The sequence below is a fragment of the Miniopterus schreibersii genome (genome assembly GCF_964146895.1).
Source record: "Miniopterus schreibersii genome assembly, chromosome: 3".
In the NCBI taxonomy this organism is placed as follows: domain Eukaryota; kingdom Metazoa; phylum Chordata; class Mammalia; order Chiroptera; family Miniopteridae; genus Miniopterus; species Miniopterus schreibersii.
In genome coordinates, this window is record NC_138103.1 from 8497428 (window position 1) to 8522646 (window position 25219).

At 50.2% G+C, this 25219-nt stretch overlaps 1 protein-coding gene across 5 annotated transcripts in view; it reads right to left on the reverse strand.

The window, feature by feature from the left end:
- Positions 1 to 25219, reverse strand: part of KATNIP (katanin interacting protein) — a 177412-nt gene that overhangs the window by 66764 nt on the left and 85429 nt on the right. For all 5 annotated transcript variants that reach the window (XM_081133772.1, XM_081133771.1, XM_081133770.1 and 2 more), the window contains 2 exons: positions 20748 to 21015; positions 14096 to 14227 (listed from right to left, as the gene is read on the reverse strand). In XM_081133772.1, coding sequence (XP_080989898.1) covers positions 14096 to 14227; positions 20748 to 21015 — 400 coding nt within the window. The remainder of the gene's footprint in view (positions 1 to 14095; positions 14228 to 20747; positions 21016 to 25219) is intronic.

The following is a 25219-nucleotide window of genomic DNA, read 5'->3' on the forward strand; positions in this document are numbered from 1 at the left end:
TACTAAAATATCTTCAGTAAAATGATACACTGACTTGAGTTTGCCCCATAATCATCTGGGAAGCAGAGGAAATGAAATTGGCTGGTAATAGACTCATGGGGCTCACTATAACATCCTCTCAATTGTTTATATTAGGATTCTTTCTATATAAAAAAAAAAAATTCCACTTAAAAACTGCTCAACATGTTCCTATTGGTATCCTGAAAGAGGCTTTTACCTAGCGAATTTCATCACCTCAGCAAATAATTATTGAGTGCTCTCTGCCAGGCTCTGTTCTTGGCACTGGGGACACAGCGGTGATCAGACAGATCAAGATCCCCCACCCTTGGGGAGAGAGACAATAGCCAGAGAAAGAATAAACAGTATAGGGTGTTAGCGGAAAATGCCATGGAAAAAAGAAAAGCAGAGCAGAGTAAAGGAGATGGAGGGTGCGGGGTGGCAGGGTGGGCATCATGGAGCACCAGGGAAGCATGGTCCCGGCACCACGGCAAAGCTAGAGGCCCATGGTGTGTCCGAGGACCAGCAAGGCACCTTGGGTTGGAGCAGAGGGAGTAGCAGGTAGGTAGAGAGGCCTGAGAGGGGTGGGAAAGGTCGAGTCACACAGGGCCTCGAAGGACGCTGTAAGGCCATTGCTCTGAGTACAGTGGGAAACCACTGAAGGATTTAGAGCAGGGGACGGCTTGATCTGACTCAGGTGGAGAACAGGCTGAAGGGAGGTGAGGGTCAAATCAGAGACCGGTTAGGGGCTGCCGCAGTGGTGCAGGGGAGGCAGGGGAGAGGGGAGGAGGGGTACAGAGTGCAGTCAGATCCTGCATCCATGCTGAACACAGGGCCAGCAGGAGCTCCTGACGAGTAGATGGGGCTGGGAGAGAGGGGAGCCAAGGACAACTCGGTTTGGGCCTGAGGAAATGGACAATGGGATTGTTTTCAACAGAGCTGGGGAAGGCTGTGCGGGAAGCAGGTTTAGAAGCAAAGAGCAGGGGCTCAGGTTTGGACGGGTTGGTTCTGAGATGTGATGGCATCATAGTGGAGCTGCTGAGCTGGCACACACATATACAGTCTGGAGTTTGGTGGGGAGAGCGCCTGGGCAACTGGATCGCATTACTTAACAGCACTATCAAAGATTGACATTGACGTTTGGACTCTAACTAACTGGGAAGTTACAGGTGTGATCTCTTGGTGTCATATATATATATATATATACACACACACACATGGCTGGTTCAAGGCTTGTTGAAAAACAGCATCCTTCCATCCTCGTGGCCTCAGGAAACCGTCACCGCAGATTATGAAGTTCCTCTTGGAGCGCATGGCCCTCCCGCTATGTCCTGTTAGGACGCTGCGTGTGAATGACAGTTCAAGCAGCAACAACAGGGGTGGCACCGTCCGGGAGGGAAGGAGGCACACAGCCCGGCGCTGGGCGATGGGACGAGGAGTTTTACGGAAAAGCTAAACTGAAATGAGGGGCCACCCATTTCCACCAGGTGCGCGGGAGGGGGGCTGTGAACGCAGCGGCCCAGGGACGAGGGGAGGCAGACAGAGAGGAAGACGGACTGTGCGGCAACGCCTGCCCTGCTGGGCCGGGCTCCTAGCATAGCCGTTTTATTTTTTCAGGAAAAGCTCATCTATGAAGCTTATGTGAAACCCCCGCAGCTTTATTTGTTCATAACATACTCCAGTTTTTAAAAAACATGACCAACAGAGCCCACAGGCTGACTGATACAGGCCAAGCTGCTTCCCCAGGGGGTCAAGGGCACCCAAAGCAACCCTCATGCGCCTATGGCCGGCCGGCCAGCCTGGGCAGTAAACAGCCATGGGTCATTTTCACTTTAATGGACTCTTGTCATTGCCCCGGCGCTGCTCCTGGAGACAGAAAAGTAATGAGCTGCTTGCAAAGTGGCCTGGGGACTCTGCTCGCCCGGTCAGGCTGCGTTAACGTTCCCTGTTTGCCCTTCCTATCAGCTGCTTGGCTGCTCCGCAGCACCAGGGAGAGACGGTAAAGCAAACAGACAGGGAAGGCACAAGCTGGAAGGAGCTCGGCTTAACAAGCTATCAGGCGGGATCCTTATTGTGCCAGAAGCACGGTGGGTAAGGGGATGCTGAGGGCTACCTGAGATCAGAGCAGGAAGAGATGAGGTCCCTGGAGGAGCTGGGAGGCCAGGAGAAAGGAGTGAAAGGAAACTAAAGGGCCTGGTCTTGAGCCACACGGGGGCTGCACGGGACTCCTGAATTGCAAACACATGCTCACCCGAGGGGAGCTGCAGCAGAAATGCCTCCCAGCAGGGTGAAGGCATCGAGGACATGGGCTCTTGACCCTGACCGTGCTGTGCAATCACACGCTGCTCTGGGCTCAGGGGTTCAGAGGTGGGTACAACAGGCAGACCCCTGTCCTCACACACCTCAGTCACGGGCAGAGACAGACATGGAGCAGGCAGGTGCACACAGGACATACTGGCAGGTGGTGATGAGTTCTGGGAAGAAAAACAACACAGGGCAAAGGCCAGAGATGCCAGGAGGGGAAGGACACTATTTGAGACACTCAGTCAGGGAAGGTGACATCTGAGCAGAGACCTCAAGGCAGTAAGCCTTGAGAACGCCCATATGGGGAGGCTGTTCCAGGCCAAGGGAACAGCAGGTGCCACAGCCCTGAGGTGGGCAGAGCTTGGCAGAGAGAAGAGTAGCAAGGGGAGCTGGAGCGAGGGACGAGGGGACGTGTGGTAGGCAGTGAAGGTGGAGAGGTCCTGGGCTCAGTTCTCATGAGGCTGTTTAAGCTCTATGAGCCTCATACTCCTTGGGGAAGCCACACCCATCTTGCTTATTAGCACCTGGCATTATGGTTTTTGTCAAATGAATGGATGGAAAGTGATTTCAACCCCAAGTGTTGTCAGTCTTGGTATTTGTGCATATCCCTAAAGCATATTGTAACCCCTCAGATCCCACAGAGCAGCAATTTTCAACCAGTGTGTCACGGCACACTGGTGTGTCACAAGATTTCTTAAAACATGCAGCAGCTGACTATCAAGTCAGGGGCACTGACCTCTTTCCCTTAGATTGTCAAATAAAAAATGACAACAGCCAATACAATAGCCATCCACTGTGAATTAATCAAAATTATACCTACTTCTTTGTCAGATGGGCAAAAAATATATTTTTGGTGTGCCACAGAATTTTAGTAATTAGTTTATGTGCATGAGATGAAAAAGACTGAAAATCACTGCTCTAGATGATTCTATAAATAAGGGACTGAGCTCATGAGTACAGCTAAACAAATTCGCATCACTCTGCCATTGGTGGGGAGCAGGGGGAGGGCAGACCCCAGCGTTGGTGGACAGCTTGGGCAGTGCCTAAAATTCATGAGTTCCTTCTCCATGTCCCACATGCAGCCCCTATAAAGTCATTCTAAAAGGCCTGCGTGGTGACCCTGGCCTTTTTCCTGCCACCACATGCCTCAGTGGTCTGGGCTGGGGTGGAACACGTGCCTGAGGTAACTACCTGTCCTTGGCCACTGCAGCCCCACGCCCGCCTCTCCCAGGGAAAGGACACCAAGACAGGCATTTTCTCCCAGAGGGCCCAGTCTTGTCTGCACCACGAGTCTTTCATTTGGGAGGGGGAGCTCCTCCGGCAACCTGATCATCGGCTGGCCCTGCCTGTGCCCTTAGAGTCATATTATGCTAAGAAGATGCTTTTCAAAATTAAATCACCTTTCTCCAAGGGAAGGTCAGCTCCGCAGCTGTGCTGCCAGAGCTCTCCCACCAGCGGCTTCCAGAAGCAGCTGCCCACAGCGCTGCGTCCTCCTGAACCACGTTTCTGTTGCCCGGCGGTGCTTACTGTGTGATCCTCACGACCCTCGAGGTGACAACATTTTACCTCTGTTTGAAGCTGTCACTGCTCACTGGGGTGAGCCATTTCGGCACCGCTCTGGACACACACGGGGAGGGGGCACTTACTCTCATCCCGGATCTAGAGAGTGTATTTACTCACACGATAACTTGTGCCCCCAGCAAAAGCCGAACTGCACATTTTAATTTATCCCAGACTGCTCTTTTCTGGTTGAAAACCATTCCTCCTCTATTCACGCCACTTTCCCTTAGCTTCAGGGACTTGGGTTCATCTCTCTCACCGAGAAACAAAGAGCGGATCACTCAGGAGATTTACCATGAATACAACACACGTCACCAAGAAGACAGAGGACGCAGGGTTGTTGTCGGCTCACCAGCCAGGTGGCTGTTCCTGCCGCTGGCTGTGACCTGAAATGCTCAAATTCAGTTTCAGCCAAACCGCCCCTTACCACATGCAAGGGGCCTTTGAGGTCACCTGGGAACCCACTGAGACGGCAAATATGACACCCGAGGACAAGAGTTTAGCATACAGATCATAGGCCAGCAGCCCACAGGCCAAAACCAGCCTGCAGATGTGTGTTGTGTGCCTTTAACATTTTTTAAAAATTGGAAATAGATGCCAAGCTTTCTTCTAAAAAGAGAAAAACTGGGATTTCTAGCATCTCCTGAAAAATCGTATGATCTGGCAACCTTGACTGGCATTCCCATATGACAATCATAGGCTGGAGCTGGTAGTGGTGCCCCCTATAGACGGGGCATAGGTCCTCAGGATCCACAGTGCACCCCCAATCCCTGTCGCCACATGCCTGTCAGCCTGGAAATTGTATACGACTTTGTGAGGCAAAAGGTCCAGGGAAACAGCTGACTTAGCCCTGTTTTGTCTTGAGAGGCCCACATTCTCTAAAATCCAGCTGGGCGGTGGGAAGGAAGCCACACCCTGGGACAGTGGTCTACCCTGGTCCTGCGTACTGAGTGCTGGGTACTCCACAGCCTCCATGCATTTTGAGATGGCCCAGCCTCATCAGACAATGTGCTTCCCCTGGTGTAAGAGACTGACAAATGGCCACACATTCCCCCCCTCTGCACTGTGATGGGGCAGAACCTCCCACCAGGAGGTGGAGTCAAGTTCCCTAGCTGGCCTTGGCCTGGTGACGTCCTTTGGCCAACAGGCCACTGGCAAGTATGACCAAGCAGAGTCTTAAAAAAGCACTTACATGCTAGGGCATGTCTTCTCTTGCCTCCCTGAGACAATAAGACTACATGGAGCAGAGACTAGTCCCCAGCCGAGGTCCTGGGGCTGCTGGGCTGCCAGATCTGTGAGGCCACCTGAGACAATCCAGCCCGGCTGCCCACTAGCTCACTTCAGAACCATCCAGCCCACCTGCAGACTCCTGAGCAATAATAACAGGGTTCATGTTTTAAGCCACTACATTTTGGGATAGATTGTTAGGCAGCAATAAATAGCTGATACACACAGCTTGTAAAAGGCCTGTGTTCTTATCTCTAAAGCTCTTTTGGGGCCTCTCCATGAACAGGTACTGTCTGTAACTTTTTTTTAGATCTTCACCCGAGGATATTTTTTCCATTGCTTTTCAGAGAGAGTGGAGGGGGGGAGAGAGAGAGACACTGATGTGAGAGGGAAACATCAATTGGTTGCCTCCCGCATGTACCCCGACCAGGACGGGGGATCGAGCCTGCAACCGAGGTACATGCCCACAGCCGGAATCAAACCCAGGACCCTTCGGTCCAAGGGCTGGTGCTCTAACCACTGAGCAAACCAGCCAGGGTGTGTCTGTGACTCCTAATACCCTCCTCCTGCTGCTGTCTCTTCTCCAGCCCAGGAACACACATGATTTTCAAGGAAGGAAATCAGGGCTCCCCTGCCACCCCAACTAAATGACTTCTACTCTTTCCTCTTGGATATTCCAGTTTTCTGCTCATACCCTGCCCCTGAAGAATTTGTAGCAAAATGCTGGGCAGTTAATTTTTTTATGAAACAAACAGCAGTTGCTTTTGTTTTTCCAGCAACAGTGACCTTCACAGCATCCAGGTTTTCCTCCGGGTAACCCCCTCTCTTCTCAGTCTCTGTGGTTTGGATAGGTCTGACCCCACTCCTGGCCCAGCCTGGCCAATGAGAGAACTTCCCCTCCCTGACCACGGAGACTGGAGACTGGCTCAGGAGAGAGCTGATTTCTGGTATTAGGAAAAGGAGCAGTCTCTTTCCCCTGGGCTTGCTAAGCCAGTGAAAGGGAGCCCGGAGCCACTGGGGGCCATCTCTAGGCCATGCCTGAAATTAGAGAGGTGGTTCTCAAAGTGTGGTCCCTGAACCAGTAACATCAGTATCACCTGGGAACTTGTTAGGAATTAAAATACTTAGGCTCCACCCTAGATGCACTGAATTAGAAACTGGGGTTGGAGCCCAACAATCTGTGTTTTAATTTGCTTTGCAAAAAAATTCTAAGGCACATTTAAGTTCGAGACCCACTGGCCTAGAGGAAAGTAGAGCTACGTGATAAAGAAATAGCTTCCTGGCGATAATCATCTGAGCACCTGGATCCCACCATGCCTGCAGTGAAATCTATAGTCCCAGACTTTCCAGGTCAGTGAGCAATATGTTTTCTTTTGTGGCTTCAACCAGTTGGGATTTCTGTCATTTGCTATTAATAATGACACTGACAAATATAAGACTCTGGACTTTGGCAGAGTGGTCTTTCTGCTGCAGGTTTTCCTGACAGAAGTGCTAACTGCAGGCCTGTCGGGGTCTTCTAATTCACTCACACTGAGGGGTGTAATGTTATTTCTATGGTTGGCAGCTTGTCTTGGAAAAGCGTTTCAGATATATCACTTCTATAGAGCACTCTGACAACTTGGACAGTAAACTTTCTGCATTAAAGACTAATGTACTTTCTCCCTCAAGAAAACAACAGGTCTCTAGATGTTTCTTGGAAGGCTTGTGGGTAAAGACCAGAGTAATACAGCACATGAGGTCTTTTCCTTAGAACCAGGGGCAACTGCAGTGATAGAAAGGAATTCAGTTCTTGTGGAGTTGCATCATATGCACATTTAATTGACCCAACTCAAATTTATGACCTTGGCCAAAGAAAAAGGGGCAAGGAGAGAAATAGCTCTTTTTAAAGAGTGCAGGCAATTGGTAATATTCTGGTAATGGCAGATTAGCTAATCCAGACCAACCCTTCCCTGGAGCACTAGAAAATCTGGACGAAATATTGTAAAAATCTGTTTGAAGCATGGAAAGCAAACAGGGCTGTGACAAAGTACAGAGCCAATGGCAGGCTGGAGAAGGAAACCCAGAGAGGTGAACCTAGCACCTGGAAGGTGTTTCCCCTCAAGGTACTGCTGATTCTGAAAAGAGCTGCTGCAAGGCTGGGAAGCTAAGAAGACCTTGGCAACAAACTCAGGGCTACAGTCTGAGAGTCAGGGTGACCTGGAAAGAGCCAGGAGTGAAGGGCACAGAAAGGTTAATAATGTGTGCAAATCCAAAATACTACTGACCATGTAAAATAATAATGATGATGTGATGATGACATCATCTAGTGAGGTTTACAATCTAGAGAGAATTCAAATGCACAACAATAATAGCATTAAAGTTGAGAGGAGAGTAAATGGAGTTACAGAACTGTAAAGTCCTTCCACTGAATGAGAAGTGGTAAATTTGTTTATTTAAAATAGACTCTAATAGGTCAAGAATGCACACTGCAATCTCTGGTAATGATTAAAAGAGTAATAAAAGAATGTGTAACTAACAAGCTAATAGAGAGGAAAAAGGGGAATAATATAAAGTAATCAGTTCAAAAGAGGGCAAGAAATGAAAGAAAAGGGAACATAAAACAGGCAGAACAAATAAAAAGTAAACAATAAGATAGTAGATTTAAACTCAAATATATCAGCAATTACATTAAATGTAAATGGACTAAATGTACCCATTAAAATGCATAGATTGTTAGAGGATGAAAATAAAAAACATTACACACTGCTTACAAGAGAAAGTTTGAAAGTGAAAAAATGAAAGAAGATACACCATGTAAACACTAACCCAAAAGAAGCTGGTAGACTTTCAGGCAAAAAGCATTACTAGAGTGAAAAAGAGACAACACATGGTGATAAAAGGTTGAATTCACCAGGAAGATATAAAAAGGCTGATTTTTGTATGCACCAAAAAGAAAGCCCCAACAAATATCAGGTACAGCATGTAAGCAGGCCAGACTTTGCCTGGAAGATGGTGAGCTGGTTTGATTTTGCTGTCCTCTCAGGAAGTCTCAGGTTCCTTATGCCTCTGGAGATGTCAACATCCCAGGGCCCTGAGCATAATGCCAGTGTTTACAAACACCCACTTTCCCTGCAACCCAGACCCTAAACAAAGCCATTCCTGCATCACCTGGGGCTTGGCCAGGAAGCTGTGATTGTTTACACCCTGCAAGAGAGATGACTCTTGGGCTTACTCAGAGGTGATGTATCTGTATGGCGTTTTCTATACAGAGCCATATGTGCTGCACTTGATCAGCACTTTGGGGTATTTCCAAGAGTAGCTTTAACCACTTGTACTTTTTGTGACCTTTAGAAATTAATCCTCACTTTACCTGTGATCCCTTTTACAGTGTGAGGGTGGTGACAATGCCGTGGTTTTCAACTTTCCTGTCTTAAAATTTGGCTTATGTTGGAGCCAAGTATATTTAACAGATAAAGACTGAGCCCCAAACCATTTTAAAAAGAAGACTCCACTTCCTCAGTGTTCTCTTTATGGGAACCGATGGATAAACTGCTCTAAGAACACAGTACCAGGGACAACCGGCAATCTGGTTTTTATGAGATGAAACAAGTGACGTGCATTTTTTATGTAACTGCATGCTTCTTTGCCATGCTGGCCAGGAGGCTCCGAGTCACAACTGGGACCCCCTCAGGCATCTGTCTGCTCATCTTGTTTTCCTTCTCATGTTTTCTCTTCACCCTCATTTCCTCACATACTTGTTAAAGTTTTGCACTACATACCATCTGGAGAAAGGCAGATTATAAATTAGTTAATTAAGCTCTACTTCTCAAAATGCTGTACATGAACATGTGCTAAGGGTTGAATTGTGTCTCCTCCAAAAGATGTTGAAATCCTAACTCCTAGTACTTGTGACCTTATTTAGAGATAAGGTACCTGCAGATGATTGAGTTAAGATGAGATCATTAGGGTGGGTTTTAATCCAATATGACTGGGTGTCCTTATAAAAGGGAGAAACATGGACACAGAGATAGGTGGGCACATAGGACAGTGCCATGTGAAGGGTGAAGCTTTGCTGCCATGGGTCAAGGAACTACCAGAAACTAGGAGAGAGGCTGTTAACAGCTTCTTCCTGAGTGCCTTCAGAAGGAATACGGCCCTGATGACACCTGGATCTTGGACTTCTAGCCTCCAGAACTGTGACACAATAAAATTCTGTTGTTTAAACCAGTCACACTGCGGTCCTTTGTTACGGTAGCCCTAGGAAACTAAAACAGTGTTCAAAATGATTTTAGTTGGTACAGAGTTTAACTTCAAAAATATTTAGTTATATATTTATATTAATGAGCATTAGAAAAAATATAACAAATGACTCAAGCCTGTGACTTTTAGGCATTATTGCCCAGGACTAGGCTGTGTGGGTAAGTAGTAAACAAATGACATTTCAGTTGGCACAGGAAGGGCCATGCAATAGAGAGGTCAAGACCAGAGGCTCTGCAGCCAGGTTTCAAACCCTGGCTTCACCATGTACTGGCTGTCTCTGTGCTAATGGTGTTGACAATAGCGGTACCTAGCACACAGGTTGTTTGGGTAATTAAATGCAAGGTTGCATTTGCATGCACAGAACCTGGCCTGGGAGCTGGTTCGGTGCTTTGTAAATGCTGGCTCTTCGTTTTATTACTGAGATACGCAAAATCTGGTGGTGGTGGCATGCCATGAAGGAAGGGAGTCCCAGAGAGCCTGCAGGGTGGCTGGCCACCACCATGCTGCTCACACTTACTCTGGGTTCCATTTCTTTTTAACAACTCATTTTGGAGGAACTTTCTGAAAAGCCATTTTTGTTTTTCACAGAGTGAACACCCGCAATACAGACTGGCAACTGGAGCACAGGTCACTGGAGCCAGTCGAGGTGTAGAAGAAACGATGTCACACGGGATTGCCCCCCATACTCTCCACTAGCTGTTGGAGCTCTAAGAGCTGACCCAGGCCTACAGTTTGTCCCAGGGCCCTTCTCCTCTCTCTTCCCAGCTTCCCAGATCTTCATCTGACCAAAACTAACAGATCCCAAACTCACTAGATTTTTCTGACACCTTGCATGTTATATAGACAATGTCTTCAACCCATAGACAATGTCTCCATTACCTATTTACAAACACAATGGCTCTTTTACCCTATCAGCTACCGTGACCTTGACATGCCCTTGTCAACACATCACTTCAACAGTGATTCTCTTCCCACCTCTACCTTACTCAGGCCCCATCAGGCTTCGTTCTAGGCTCTGGCTTTTGTCAAGAAGTCCCCAGGACCCTGGCTCTTCATGGTGGTGCGTGCGAGGCGTGCGAGGACCCTGTCCCACCTGCAGGCCCAGTTTGCCTGCAGTTCCAGGCTCACCCCCAGCCGAGGCAGCACACAGGCTAGCAGCTCAGCCTGCCTGCAGGGGGCTTAGCACTTCACAGCTTGTCCAGACCCAGAGCCCAGCTCCTGTTGCTTGAGTCTCCTTTGCTCCTGGCACAGATTTAGAACCTACCCCAGGCAAGTGATAAGCCAGGGCCCCCATCACTGCCAAGTCTCACTCTCCTGCGCCATCACAGCAGACTCCCCACTGCCCAGGTTCTTGCCCCAGGTTGTGCAGGATAAAATTTCACAACTAATCTTATGCTTACAATGAACTCCTCAGCAAGCCCATTACTGTCCCGAGTCCAGGCACTGGTGACACTCAGACTGAGCCACCACCCTCCTCTCCATCCTGCAGTGGTCTCTTCCTTGGTCACCCCACTTCCACCCCAGCTCCCAACAGGCCACATTTCATGTGGCAGCCAGAGGGAACTTGTTAAATGTAAACCAGGTCACGTAGCCCTATCTGCAAAGTCACAGCGGTCTGCCTGGCACTGAGTTCTTCTCCTGGTCTTAGTGTATGTTCTGGCCCCTGTCCACCTCTGTGACTTCATCTCAGCCTCCCTATGTTCCAACCTCCAGCCTTCTTTCCGATTCTTGAGCTAACTGAGCAGCTCTTTCCTGCCTCAGGGCCTTTGCACAGGCTTTCCCCTCTGCAAAGGGCTAGTCCTTGAAATCGTTCAGATCTCAGCTCAAGTCTTCCCTCCCTAGAGAGGCCTCCTCTAACCACACTGCCCAGCCACACCCAGTTGCTGTCTTGGTAGTAACTGTCACCACCCCACCTTTGTGTTTGTAACCTATCCTTGACCACTAAAACATAAACACCATGAGAGCAGGGATAATGTGTTGCTCATCCTATCACCAGGGCCTGGACCAGGGCTGGCACATAGTAGGTGTTCAACATCCAGGTTTCTGGTGAGGTCAAAGACGACAATGACCTGTTGCCAATCCCACCCACGACTGGACTGAGTGAACTGGAGCATGCCCTAACTGGGAGCCCCAGGCCTGGGCCCTGTGGCCCAGCCTCACTCTCTAGCCCTGCCCAGGGCACACCCCCGGACGCTTGCTGCCAGCCCCCGATTGCTACCTCAACTCCTCAACCCAGGGCTCTGTGTACTGAACTGAAAACCTGCAGCTATAACATTCTGGAGTCACAGTTGAGTTTGCCAGGGCTTATACACCCAGGTGCCTCCAAAGCCACCGGTGGTCAGCCAGCCCCAGGGTGGGCAGCCTGGCAGAGCTGGTCAGAGCACAGGGTTTGAAGCCTGGGTGTGAAACCTGGCTTCACTGTCCTGTCTGTTACTCTAGGCAAGTAACTTTCATGTTCTCAGCCCCGGTTTCCTCATCTGTGAAATGGGAGAACAGGGTAATAGTATCCATAAGGAAGTTTTGAGAGTTTGCTGCCTGTCACCCACTCCCTCTGCCTCTGGTGACAGCACCAGTGTCTCCTTCACAGAACCTCCCCCGACCTAAGCCAGGCAATGAGAAGCAGCCCCGAGGCTCTGCTGACAGTTCTGAGAACAGTACCAGCGGACCCTGACCAAGCACTTGCTCTGAGCCAGGTGCTCCTCTAAGCAGTCTATCTATCCAGCCCTTTAATCCTATAGCAACACTCGAGGAGGGTGCCATCATCCCTGGTGGCAGATGGCAGAATGAGGCCCACAGAGGCTGAGGAGTCCGCCCAAGGTCACAGAGCTGGAGGTAGAAGACAGGATTTGCACCAGCTGGTCAGGCTGCAGAGTGTGCCAGGCCAGTTTTCTGCCAGGGTTGCTGGGCTGGTGGGCTGTAAGGCCAGAGCTGCTGGTGGCCACTGCACCACCCCTGTGAGCCTGTCCAGACTGAAGGGCATGGAGAAGAATGCAGAGCAGAGGCAGAGAGGCAGATGCTGCCATTTAATCACCCGTGTCTGGCTGTACCTCAGCATCACACCACAGCTGCACCTTTCAGTTACATGGGTTGATGTGGACTCTGCCTTACAGCCACTCTTTTTATCACCTGCCATCTAAAATGACTTGTCTTGTGTTATGCGGTCTCTTCCCCCAGGTGGGTTTGGGGTTGTGATAAGGGTTAATCAGAGAATGCCTGGAGCTGCCCTGTCCCCAGTCTCTCAGCAGACACTCAGAGCCAGAGTGCTGGAGGGTCAGCATCCCCAGGAACAGCCTACAGCCCTCGGGAAGGGAGAGTGTGGAGGAGCCCAGCTCCCTCACCCCTGGGGTGGGGAGCAGTGGCCAATGTCGGGGCTTGTGCTCAGCACTGACCCCAGAACTCCCCAGGCAGGTGGCACTCCACTCGCCCAGTAAACTTGCTTGGTAATGAAGCCAGTTTTGGCTCCTTCCCTTTCCTGTCCCCTACCAAGAACCATTTCCCAAATAAATTACTTGTCCCTATCTCAGAGCCTATTTCCAGGGGAATCCAAACCAAGACAATAGTACACAGCATGGAGCAGATGCTCACCAGGTCAGTGGTAGCTACTGTTATTTCCTCCCTCTTCCGTCTGCCCTGAGCTGCTGGGAAAAGCTCCAAGCCTCAGGCCTCGGGCTCACAGTGCACCGGTCCAGATCTCCAGGCTGGGACTAGGGGGGAGGGGCTGGTTCCCACCACCAGGTCCCTTGGCCTGTCCCGGCAGAAAACAGTCCCTCAAGCTCCCCAGTAAACACGGATGAAATGCTGTGGCCACAGAGGTCAGGGCCCCGGGCTCAGCCTGTCTAACAAGGCTGGCTGGGGCTGGATTTTGCCCAGGGCACCCCAGCTGTGTGAATCACCTGCCCTGTGAAATGGGGACAATCACCCACCTACCTCCAAGTCTAGTTATAGGACTGTACTTTACTTATATAATTTACTTACGTAAATTACATAAGTAGGAGCTTACAGCAGTAGCTGGGTCACAGTTAGTGCTCAATCAGTGTGACTTCTCATTTCATTAGAGGAGCAGCAGCCCGACTCTTCACCATAACCTCTTTTGTACCTTAGTACCATTTGCATGTATTATTACCCCCATAAAGTAACCAAACTAACTGAAAAGTAAAAACAAAAATAAATTTTCAATTATAACCACACCTTGATCACCAAACAAGCAAGTAGGTGTGATGGTTGTGGTTCGCTGGGCGGGGCCATGGGTGCCCAGATCCGTGGGCTAAACATTACTGGGGGTGTTTCTGAGAGGGCGTTTTTAGACGAGATTAACATTTTAATTGGCAGACTAAAGCAGCCTGCCCTCCACAATGTGGGTGGGCTTCCTGCCAGCAGCTGAAGGCCTGAATGGAACACAGAGACTGAGCCTCCCTGAGTGACAGGGTTCTCCCCACTGCCTCTAGACTTCACCTGCGACACAGGTCCTTCCTGTGTGATGGCCCCTGAACTAGAACATCAGTTCTTCCTGGGTCTCCAGCCGACCAACCCATCCTGCAGATTTGCTTGCCAGTCTCCATAACTGCAGGAGACAACTCCTTATAATCTCAATCTCCCCCCCACCCCGTCTCTCTCTCTCTCTCTCTCTCTCTCTGGAGACTTTGACTTATAATTCATTTGCAAAAGGTCAGCTCAGACCTTGGTGAGATGGGGCCCCCTCCATCACAGTGCCTACTGAGAATGGCCCAGGCCCAGGCCCACCCCACCCGGGGCCCCCCCGAACTCCTACTTGAACATGGCCTCTCCTGGTCTGGGAACACAGTGGGGGGCGGGGGAGTCAGGTCTGGCTCCGGTTTGCTGGGAATGAGGACCTCAGCGTTGTCCTTTCGCTTCGCAGACAAATTCCTTTCCTTTTTATTACCTGTAGGAAAACAATGGTTTATATGTCAAATGCCAAGTGCAGGCAGAGCTGGGACATTCTGCTCAGGCATCTGCTTATTTGTTCATTCACTTATTCATTCAACAAATATTTGTTGAACCCCTACCGAGTAGAGACAAGTCTTACAATCGATGAGGTGGTGGGTTTAACTGGCAGCATGATACATAGAATAATGGTGTGACCGAGGACCCTGGAGTCAAAAGAATGCAGTGAAGCACATTTTACAGCCTGCGAGGGAAGGGCGGCTGAACGGACCAGAGGGCAGGGCTGGGACAGAAGAAGGGCTCTGGTACCAGGGCCGGAGGAGCATGCAGCCTAGAGGCCGGATGGGCAGGTGTGTAGCAGACATGAGGAGGGCCCTTGAGGGTGACAAGGATGTTACCAGGGGCACGGAGCTGGTAACAGCATGTTGGAAGGCTTGACAGCTGGAAGCTTTGAGGCAGGTGAGCGGCTGGGACCTGGGCTAGTAAGTGGAGCCAGACAATGTTTCTCACGGTGAGGCACCTGGACCACTGGTGGGACAGGAGGTGATTCCAGATGCCATGTGGGCAAACAACTTTTTAAGCAATTATATGCCTGAATATGTATGGAGAAAAAATGTAACCAGCATATCAACCCTTGATTTTGTGACTATTATTGCTTGGTACGATCCTAGAATCACGAAAGAAAGAAGCAAAGAGGAAAGAAGGGAAGGAGGGAGGAGGGGAAGGAGATGAGGAGAGGGGAGCAGGAGAAAAGAAAGGTGCCAGTTCAAATAACAGCTAAAAATGAGTACAGGGAGTTTGTGGAGATGGCAAGAAATTGTGAAGGTTTGCAAATGGCTCAAGTTTCAGTAAGACGGCTCCAGGGCCTCAGAGCCCGCAGTTAAGAGCAGAAGGAGGGGGCTGCTCAGCAGCACAGGCAGAAACCAGCCCTGTGGGCAGGGAGGCAGTGGCTACACAGAATGAAGCCCAGGGGCAGGCAGAAGAGTTAGGCGCTGAATGCAGGGCCCCGGCCTGGGAAGGCAGGAAAGCTGGGAAGCGCCTGCTGAAGCACAGCATGGCGCGTCCCAGCAGAGGAGATCCTGGGGGCCTGTGGCAGCCCAGAGGAGAAGGAATTCCAGGATCAAGGGTCCCGCAGGATTCTTGGGAGCTCACGGTAGATGCTGGAGACTTGCGTGGGGTGTGTCAGACTTGCACTAACCTTTCCACCGTCCCCTCTTGACTTTAGAAGGACTCATGTTTCTCTACACTTTCTGCAGTAGCTGCTCCCTGTTGCCCTGACATCCGGGGCCCAATGCAGACCAGTGTGACAGAGGACCCACGTGTCCAATGGGACAAGACAAAGAATGGAGAGGGGCACATGCCCACAAGATTGGCTCCCCAAGTGCTGGAAATATGCTGGTGACGGTAAGAGTGGCGGGCTCTTGAGTGCCCAGGCACCGGGTTAGGTCCCTGGCACACGCTGTCTCATTTGCTCCCCCAGCCGTCCTGGAAGATAGGCGGTGGGAAGGATAATGGCCCCCAAAGATGGCCACGTCCTAATCCCTGGAACTGTGAATGTGTTAGGTTGCAAGGCAGAGGGGAATGAACCATGCTAATCAGCTAATGTCAAAATAAGGAGATCACCTTGGCTTACCCCAGGGGACCCAATGTGATCACAAGGATTTAAAACTGGAAGAGGGACAGTGTCGGTGTGGGATGAAGAAAAACTTCTGAAGACTGGTGATGATCGCACAACGTGAGTGCCCTTACTAGGACCAAATTGTGGCCCTAGCCAGTCTCGCTCGGTGGTTAGAGCGTCAGCCCGCAGGGTCCCGGGTTTGACTCCGGCCAAAGGCACGTACCCTGGTTGCAGGCTCGATCCCCAGCGCTGGCCTGGGCGTGTGCACAGGCAGCCAGTCGCTGTGTCTCTCTCGCATCGATGTTTCTCTCAGCCACCCCCCACCCCGTCTCCCCCCCCACTCTCTCTGAAAAGCAATGGAAAAAATATCCTCAGGTGAGGATTAAAAAGAAAAAATATAACAGCAAATTGTGTTCTTAAAAATGACAAAAATGGTAGATTCTATGCTACGTATATTTTACACAATAACACACACACACACACACACACACAGAAGAGGGGATTCGGAGGGAAGTGTGACTGTGGGAGAAAGGCACAGAGAGGCGACATTGCTGGCTTTGAAGACGGAGAAAGGGGCCTTGAGCCAAGGAAAGTGGCGGCCTGTGGACGCTGGAAAAGGCCAGGACACAGATCCCTCCCTGGAGCCTCCTGAGGGAACACAGTGCTGCTGACACTGTGGTTTTAGCCCAGTGAGATTCACATCAAAATTCTGACCTATGAGACTGTAAGACAGTAAATTTGTGTTGTTTTAAGCCACCACGTTTGTGATAATTTATTACAGCAGCCATAGGAAACGAATACACACCATTACAGAGCAGGGCTCTGAGGTCAGGCCATTTGTTCCAGGTCACAGAGCTAGGAAGCAATGGGACCAGCGTTTGACCAGGGCTGCCTGGCGCAGAGCCCTGCCCTTAACTCCCTATCTATGGTCCACCTCCTCTCCATAAGACAGCCCTGCAGAAACTGTGGCCAGAAGGTCTGCCTCAGCCACCAAAGTCTATAAAAGGTATTTTCTAGGGCTCCAAAGGGATCACTGCTGGCCTCATCCTGTACCATAGTCCCTGGCCCTTTTCTGTCCTTGGATACACTAAGCTCTCCCCTCTCTTCAGGCCCTTTGTGCTTGCTGTTCCCTGCACCTGGCATGCTGTTCCCATGCTGCTCCCTCCTCCTCATTCCTGTCCCAGCTGAAACATCAGCTCCTCCGAGAAGGCTTCTCTGGCCACTCCAGCTACCAGTGTCCCTCTCTGACCTCCAGCCCAACTAGTGTCCTGTTTTAGAATCTTCACTTTCCAGGCTCTGAATTCCTAAGCTAACCCAGCCCTCTCCTTTCCCAGTTATTGGAAAAAAACCTTTCTGCCCTTCTCTGTGCTGCTCACTCCCTGCCTCCCACTCCCGAGGAGGGCAAACAGGATGGGAGAGGGCAGGGGCAGGAAGCCATCGCGGCTCAGCCCCTCTCCCTCTCCAGCCACCCCAGCGCTCTCAGGGCACCCGGCCCTTCCGCCTCGCTGGTGCCATCACAGTCCAGCTCTGACAACATCTGGGGTAGGGGTCTCTCTACTTCAGGGGACATTCCTGAGTAGCCACCAATCCAGCTCTTATCAGCTGGAAAGGTAATAATTTGCCCTCCTTCTGTCAGAGTCCTGTGCCTCTCTCTCATTTGTCGCACAACTCAGAAGGAAAAGCAGAGGGGTGGGGTACTTACTGGCTCCTCAAAACCCAGCGTCACTTTGTAACCACCTAAATTATTTATTTAGCCCACGGATTAAGAGGTCAGGCTCTGAGCTCAGCCTGCGGGAGACTGGATCCCTCTCTGCCCCTTCCTAGCTGTGACCTCGGGCACGTTATTTGACCTCTCCGAGCTTCAGTTTCCCCATCTATAAGACAAGTGCCTTTCTTGGAACTGTGGTGAGGATTATAGCCCTTGGAACAGTGCTTGGAACGTGTTAATAAGAACTCAGGAAACATTGGCAGTTATTATTATTTATGTGTTTATGTACTTATTGTCTGTTTTCCCTGCTAGGATGAAGCACTATAGAAAAGGGGACTGGGCCCAGCTGTCCCAGCACCCTGACTGGGGCATGACACGTGCCCAGCAAATGAATGAATGAATGAATGAATGAATGAACAGACGAATAGCCCAGAACAAGCCCATCTCTCCAGGTGCCGGCTGACTGGTCTTGAGTAAATGCTTAGGATTAGTTCAGAACTCCAGCCCCACGCTGGAATCTGGAGATACCCCACAACGGGCCTCTGAGCCTCCCTCCTGCTCTTCTCAGTGGGCATCTGTCTCCTGCTGGGGCCCAAGAAGAGGCTGCTGAAGAAAGAGGGCGGACGGGGCGGCAGCAGGAGGCAGCATGCCACCCCTCCGTGCGCTCACAGACCAGACATCACCGTGGTTAACGCAGGGCCTGCCAAACTAAAATGTCAAGAAAATAAAGTTCTCTCTTTTTGTTCTATGCCCCAGTATCCCTCTCAAACTGTGCCTGGGTTAAAAATTAAAACAGTCCTAGCCGGTTCGGCTCAGTGGTTAGAGCGTCAGCCTGTGGACTGAAGGGTCCCGGGTTCAAGACCCGTCAAGGGCACGTACCTCGGTTGCAGGCTCAATCCAGTCCCGGTCGGGCGTGTGCAGGAGGCAGCCAATCAGTGTGTCTCTCTCACATCGATGTTTCTCTTTTTCTCTCTCCCTCTCTCTCTTTCCCTCTCTCTCTCCCTCCTTCTCTCCTTCCCTTTCACTCTCTCTGAAAAGCAATGGAAAAAATATCTTCAGGTGAGGATTGAATAAAACAAAACTGTGCCTGGGTCCAACTGCTCTCCCTCTGTGGCCTGGTCCTTCCCACCGGGAGGTAACTTCCATGCCGCCCCCGTTTCCAGGGTGGGGGCTTGGTCAACCTCCTGACAGTCCTCCCCTTCCCTCCCCACCTCCTGGAGAAAACACAATCCACTGCAATGTACACCCAGTGAGGTCACATGGAAGCATAGTCACATTGCCTCGGCCACCAGCTGCTTCACGTGGGCGCAGCTCCTTCATTTGTTTGACAAAGATTTCCTGAGCTCTCGAATGTGCCAGGTGAGGGCTGCTTGCTGGGATGCGGTGAAGGGTAAGAGCTGGCCTGTGCCCTGGCAGAGCTCACAGGCCAGAGGGGGAGAAAGACAACTGGGGTCAACGAGACCCGCACCACGATGATGCTGTGGGAGCAGAGGAGGCACCAAGAGTTGGCCGTGCTGGGAGAGCAAAGAAGGCTTCTCGGAGGAAGCAGCCTCTGAGCTAAGTCTTGAGGGGAAAGCTGGGAGCCAGGCCTCAGGGTTCAGAGTGGAGAGGAGAGGAAATGTGGTGATTCAGGCAGAGAGAACAGCCCCAGCAAGGGTTTGCAGGTGAGAGACAACACGTCTGAGGGGCATGAGAGCTCATCTGAGGGACCACTGTTCTCCTCTCTGGCGACATCAACCACTGGGTGTGGCTGCCTGTTATTATGTCCCCCCAAGTCCTGACACCCAGTACCTCAGAATGTGACTATGTTTGGAGATAAGGTCTCTAAAAAGGTAACTAAGGTAAAACAAGTCAGTTGTAGTGGACACTAACTAATCCAACTCAACTGGTGTCCTTATAAGAGGAGGAAAGTAGGACACACAGACACACAGACAGAAAGCCATATGAAGACAGCAAGAAGACAGACATGCACAAGCCGAGAGAGGCCTCAGAGGAAACCAATGCTGCCAACACCCCGATCCTGGACTTCCAGCCTCCCGAGCTGTGAGAAAATAAACTCCTGTTGCTGTTTAAGCCGCCCCTGGGCTGGCCTGTTACGGCAGCCAGAGTAGACCAACACACTCAGGGCTCAGGCACACATTCCTCATTTCTCTCCCCTAGGTTCACTCACACTGCCCACCTGGCTGGTCTCGAAATCTGGCTCAAAAAACAGGGCCCAGCCAGCAGGAGGAGCAGGCAGAGGCCGCGCCAGCTGGCAGGCAGGCCGCTCCCCGCGCCGCGCCGAAACCCCCCGATGGGCAGCCCGGTTGCCAACTGCCCAGCACGCTTTCCCCTTCTCCAGACCTGCCTTTGGAAAATCAAGTTCCTGTGGTTCGGGCAGTGATAACCACTTCCATAGCTGGACCTGGCCAATCACAGCCACACTGACTAGTTCAGAGATGTGACCCAATGTGGGTTTAAAACCCAGAGCTGGGGCTTTTGCTGGGACTTTTACAAGAAAAATCCACTTTCTGATGGAGTTGAAAAGCCAGTATCTCAATTCTGTGTCTGCATGTGGAGCTCCTACCTGAGAATGGTACTAAGACAGGACAAAAGAAGGCAGAGATGAGAGGGAGGAAGGGAAGGAACAGAGAAAGGAAAGGCAAAGGAGAAGAGGGGAGGCAAGGAGGGGAGGGCAGAAGAGGGCAGAGGAAGGGAGGGGAGGGGAGGGGAGAGGAGGGGAGGGGAGGGGAGAGGAGGGGAAGGGAGGGGAGGGGAGGGGAGGGGAGGGGAGGGGAGGGGAGGGGAGGGGAGGGGAGGGGAGGGGAGGGGAGGGGAGGGGAGGGGAGGGGAGGGGAGGGGAGGGGAGGGGGGGAGAGGAATGAGTCCTGCTAAGCCCTGGACTCCTCAATTATCCAAGCCAATACACAGTCCCTTTTGCTTAGGCCAGTTGGCATGTAGATGCTGCTAAACACCGCACAATGCACAGAGCAGCCCCCACAACTGCCAGACACGTACCATCTGGTATTTCAGGGTCATCTGGAAGCCTTTGCCTCTTGCAATCAGCAGAATCCTGACTGATACACCTTTCTGGCCTGTAGGACAGTCTACTCAAAGCTGAATTCAAAGTATAGCTGGAAATTTAAGTTCTGCTCTTAGATCCAAAGATATCAAAGGCAAAGAAACGCCACATAGGAATGAGGCAGGGCTTACGTTTGGAAGCCGGGTTAAATTCCAGCACCACGAGGGTGTCTGGGTCCTGCAGAGGGTGTGCTGCTGTCTCCTGGTCCTCGGGAACATCCTTCTGCACGGAGTCCCCCCGGGAAAGAGGGGGGTCGTGCCTGGGATAGCCCACCAGTGCCTGGTCCTCAGGCTCGGGCTCAGAGAGCACGTCTTCTTCAATGGAGTCATATTCGTCACTGGAACAATCCTTTTGTTTCCTTTGTAGATTTACACTAAGCTCCAGGCTTTTTCTTAGCTCCTGCCAAAAGTCAAGAAAAGCGAGAAATGAAATATGTCACTTTGATAAAAACTCATTTGAAATAGATCATTAGAACCAGAGAACTATTCCTGCCAAAGTAACATTTACCAAAATCATCTCAACCCATGTGCTGTCTTCACTTTGAAGACGAGACAACAAAGGGCAGGGGCAAATGAGCAACTCTGAACAGAACAGTGTTTACAGTATTAACTGTGCTGTTCACATGCCTGGGACACACACTAAGAATGTGTGTGCATGTGCATGTGCACATGGATGTGATGTGTGTGCACGTGTGCACAGATGCATGCATGTGCATGCATGTGCACACAGAGATATATGTGTGCATGTGAAATGTTTTGGTTGGGGCTTGTTAAAAAAGATTGCAAGGTCCCATCCATAGTTTCTGATCCAGTAGGTTCTGGACAGGACCTGAGAATTTGCATTTCTAACAAGGTGAGGCTGCTGCTGCTGGTCCAGTGACCATACTCTGAATATGAAATCCCAAAGGATTCCAGATGATCCTGAAATTCCAGATGCTAAATGTCTGGCAGATAGTTGTGGGGGGCTGTCTTGTGTACTGAAGGATGTTCAGAAGCACCTAAATGTCAGAATATTTAGCACTTAACTATTACTGCTTGACAATTTTTCATATGTTTCGTCTCCACACGATTGCAGATTTACAACCTTAAAGCCAAGAATTAAGAGAAGAGTGACCAGAAAATGTATCACCAAAGCCAGGATACTTTTGAGAAAGAACAGTACCACATTTACACTGGGACAAAGAGTGCAAAATAGACTACTTGGGCAGACCAGTATGGTTGGTCAGCCTCGCTAGACTACCCTGTAGCCCTCATCATGTCTAACATAGTCATAAGAAAAGGAGAAGCCATCAATAAAGGTTTGGTGGTTGACCAGTAAACTTAATAGTGGTGGTGGCAGGCTGAATGACGACCCCAACAAAGATGTCCAAATCCTAATCCCTGGCCCTGTGACCCAGTGAGGGCTCCTGAAGAAGTGAGAAGCACTGTCATCTTAGAGAAATCATCCTAAAAAGACCAATGATGGATGTGGACATTAAAGGTGCTGCTGGTGAGGGAATGAGGAACATGTCATTGGGACCTAGAGGAGAGGGAATCCCGTTACCCAGTGGCAAAATCATGGCTGAACTGGGTCTACAGTTACGCGGTAAGTGAAACTCTGTAAATGATGGACTTGGATATGTAGCTGAAGAGATTTCCAAGCAAAGTGTTGAAGATACAGTCTGGTTTCTTTTTGCTGCTTAGAAAAAAATGTGAGAGGAAAGAAACAGACTGAGGGAAAAACTGTTGAGTAAAAAGGAACTGGGGTTTGATGATTTGGGAAACTCTCAGTCTATCCAGGTTGCAAAGGACATTAAATTAGGAGATTCCCTGTCAGAAAGCATACTCTGGAGAGAAAATCAAGGGTGTGACTGAACAACCTTTCGCTAGATTGCAGAGCATCCAAAGTTTAGAGCATTCAATCACACCGAGGGCTCTTTGAGGAGATTAGATATGTGGCTCATGGATCCCCCTAGACATCTCAGCAGGAGCCAGAAATAGAGATGGGATCAGCCAGGCAAGATTTATAAAGAAACTTCTTATCTAATGGAATGAATTCTAGAGACATACAGAGGAGACCCACATGTTTTTCGCAGAAACACTGCCAGCTAGCATTGAATGAGAGAAAGGAGAAAATAAAAGAAGGCTGTCAGACTCCCAAACTTCTACAGGCAGGAAGCAGGCCGATAAAACTACTTAGCTGCAAGCACACTGTACCCTTCCTGGGAGAAGGGTGACGGCGCCGGAGTGCAGCCCTGGGCCCAGAGGGCGGATCCCGGAGCAGCAGAGAATTATTGTTGGGCCTTGAAACCTAATGGCGTCGGCCCCGTGGGTTTCAAAATTGCTTGGGTTTGGTGACATCTTTTCTCTTTTCCTTTCTCTCTGTTGTAATGGGAATTTCCTGGGCCTGACCCACCACTGTATTTCGGAGCAGAAAACTGCTTTCTAGTTTCACAAGCACGCAGGTGGAGAGGAATTTTGCCCTAATATGGATTATACCCAGAGTCTCACCTGTACCTAATTGAGATGATAAACATGATGAGATTTGGGAACTTTGAGCAGATGAGACTTAGACATATTTTGGACTGGAGTTGATGCTATTGTGGGTTGAGACTTCTGGAAAACTTGGGATGAGATTAATGTATTTCATATGTAGGACAGAAATAAATATTTAGGGGCCAGAAGGAAGACTGTTTGTTGTAGGCTGAATAAATGGCCCCCAAATATGTCCACGTTCCAATCCCTGAGACCTGTGAATGTTACTTTACATGGCAAAGGGACTTTGCAGATGCAGTTAAATTACGGATCTTGAGATGGGGGAGATTATCCTGGGCTATCCAGATAGGCCTAATGTAGTCACAGGGTCTTTGTAAAAGGGAGGCAAGAGGATTAGAGTCAGAAAGAGAAGCTATAAGGATGGAACAGGGGTCAGGGAGGAGAAAAGACGTTACACTGCTGGCTTGGAAGGAGAAAAGGGATTCTCCTCTAAGGCTTCCAGAAGGAGCACAGGCCTTCTGACGTCTTGACTTTAGACTAGTGAAACTAAATTTGGCTTTCTGACCTCCAGAACTGTAAGATAAGCCACTAAGTTTGTGGTAAGTTGTGACAACAGCAATAGGAAAACAGAGCTGTCCATCTTTTACACTCCCTCCCTCCCATCCTGCACAGTACCACGTATCTGTGATAATTATTTGAGCAAACAGAACACTGCCTGCCATATAGTAGGTGCTTGACAAACATTTTCTAAATGACTATTTTATGTCAGTGACTGGGCAGTGGCTGTAAGAAGGGGTGGAGAGCACCCACATGCCCTGGAGGTGGCATTAGTGATGTGACCCTTAACAAGTTACTAACTCCTTCGATCTGCATTTTAACATCCACAAAAATGGGCCTCACAGAATGGTTTTATTAAAGCAGTCATCTGAACTTGGGATCATTTGGCAACCCAAAGGATTTCTGACAATGACTGGGAATGTTTCTGGCCAAAACAGGGGAAAGGGAGTGCCAGTGGCATCTAGTAGGTAGAGGCCAGAGATGCTGCTAAACATCCTAGACTGTACAGGACCATCCCCCACAACAAAGAACTCTCTGGTCCAATGTAAAGTGGTGAGGTTGAAAGCCCTGCACTAAAGCGAGCATGCACCATCAACAGCATTTAAAAAGATAACAAGACCCTCTAGCTGAGTGTATTAAGGTGGCCCGTGCAACCTTCCGGAAGCCAGACTCAGGTCATGGCTCATGTCTTCAAAGTCTGACTGTGGTGGGCAGTTGGAGCTCAACAGATTTCCTGCCCCTCCAGAGGGAAACCTGATTTCCTGGGTGGCCTGCTGTTTAATAACAGTTTCAGTGACTGTAAAACTAGTATCCTTTACAGTGGAATAACGCTCTGTGCTTTACAAAACATTTTCAACTCCTTCTCTCATTTGATCCTCACAGTAACCCTGAAAGATAGGTAGGCAGAGGAAAACCCTGTGGTAGGTAACATGAACCCCGGTTAAAGCAGGATGGGCAACTGGCTCCTGTCCTTCGCCCAAACCCCAGTCTCAAATGGGGTCAGCTTCAGTTCTATGTTCTGCAGGGGTGGAGGCAAGACTAGGTGAGACAATGCGGGGCAAACCCCTCTCCGGAGCCCCAATATTCTTGCCCAGTCACTGTGGAACAAAACAATAACATGGGTGCCAGCTAGCTGGGGTGTTCCGAGCTGGGAGACTGCTGTCGCTGCCCAGGAAATCCCAGTCAGTCCCAGGGCACGCAGTCATCGCCACTGATGTCCAAGGTAGAGCGGAGCACCAACCACAGCGGCTCCAGGAAGGATTTAGATGGGGCATTAGGATTCTCGAACTCATGGCCAGCCTCTTCATTACCTTCACAATGTTGCAACCCCACATTTTAAGTGACTGAACTTTTGAAGTCCCCTCAAAATTGGAGAACTGGAGGCCTTAGAGCCTTTAAGCTGGTCCCACTTGTTAGAATGGTCCCATCAATGCCGGGGGGGGGGGGGGGGGGGGGTTGGGGGGGGCACAATTGGCAACGGCCATGCTAATGTACTCACGGCTACTGGGGAACAAGGTGGCAAAGCCTCAAGCAGCCACTGCCTCAAGCAACAGAGAAGGCATCTCAGAAGG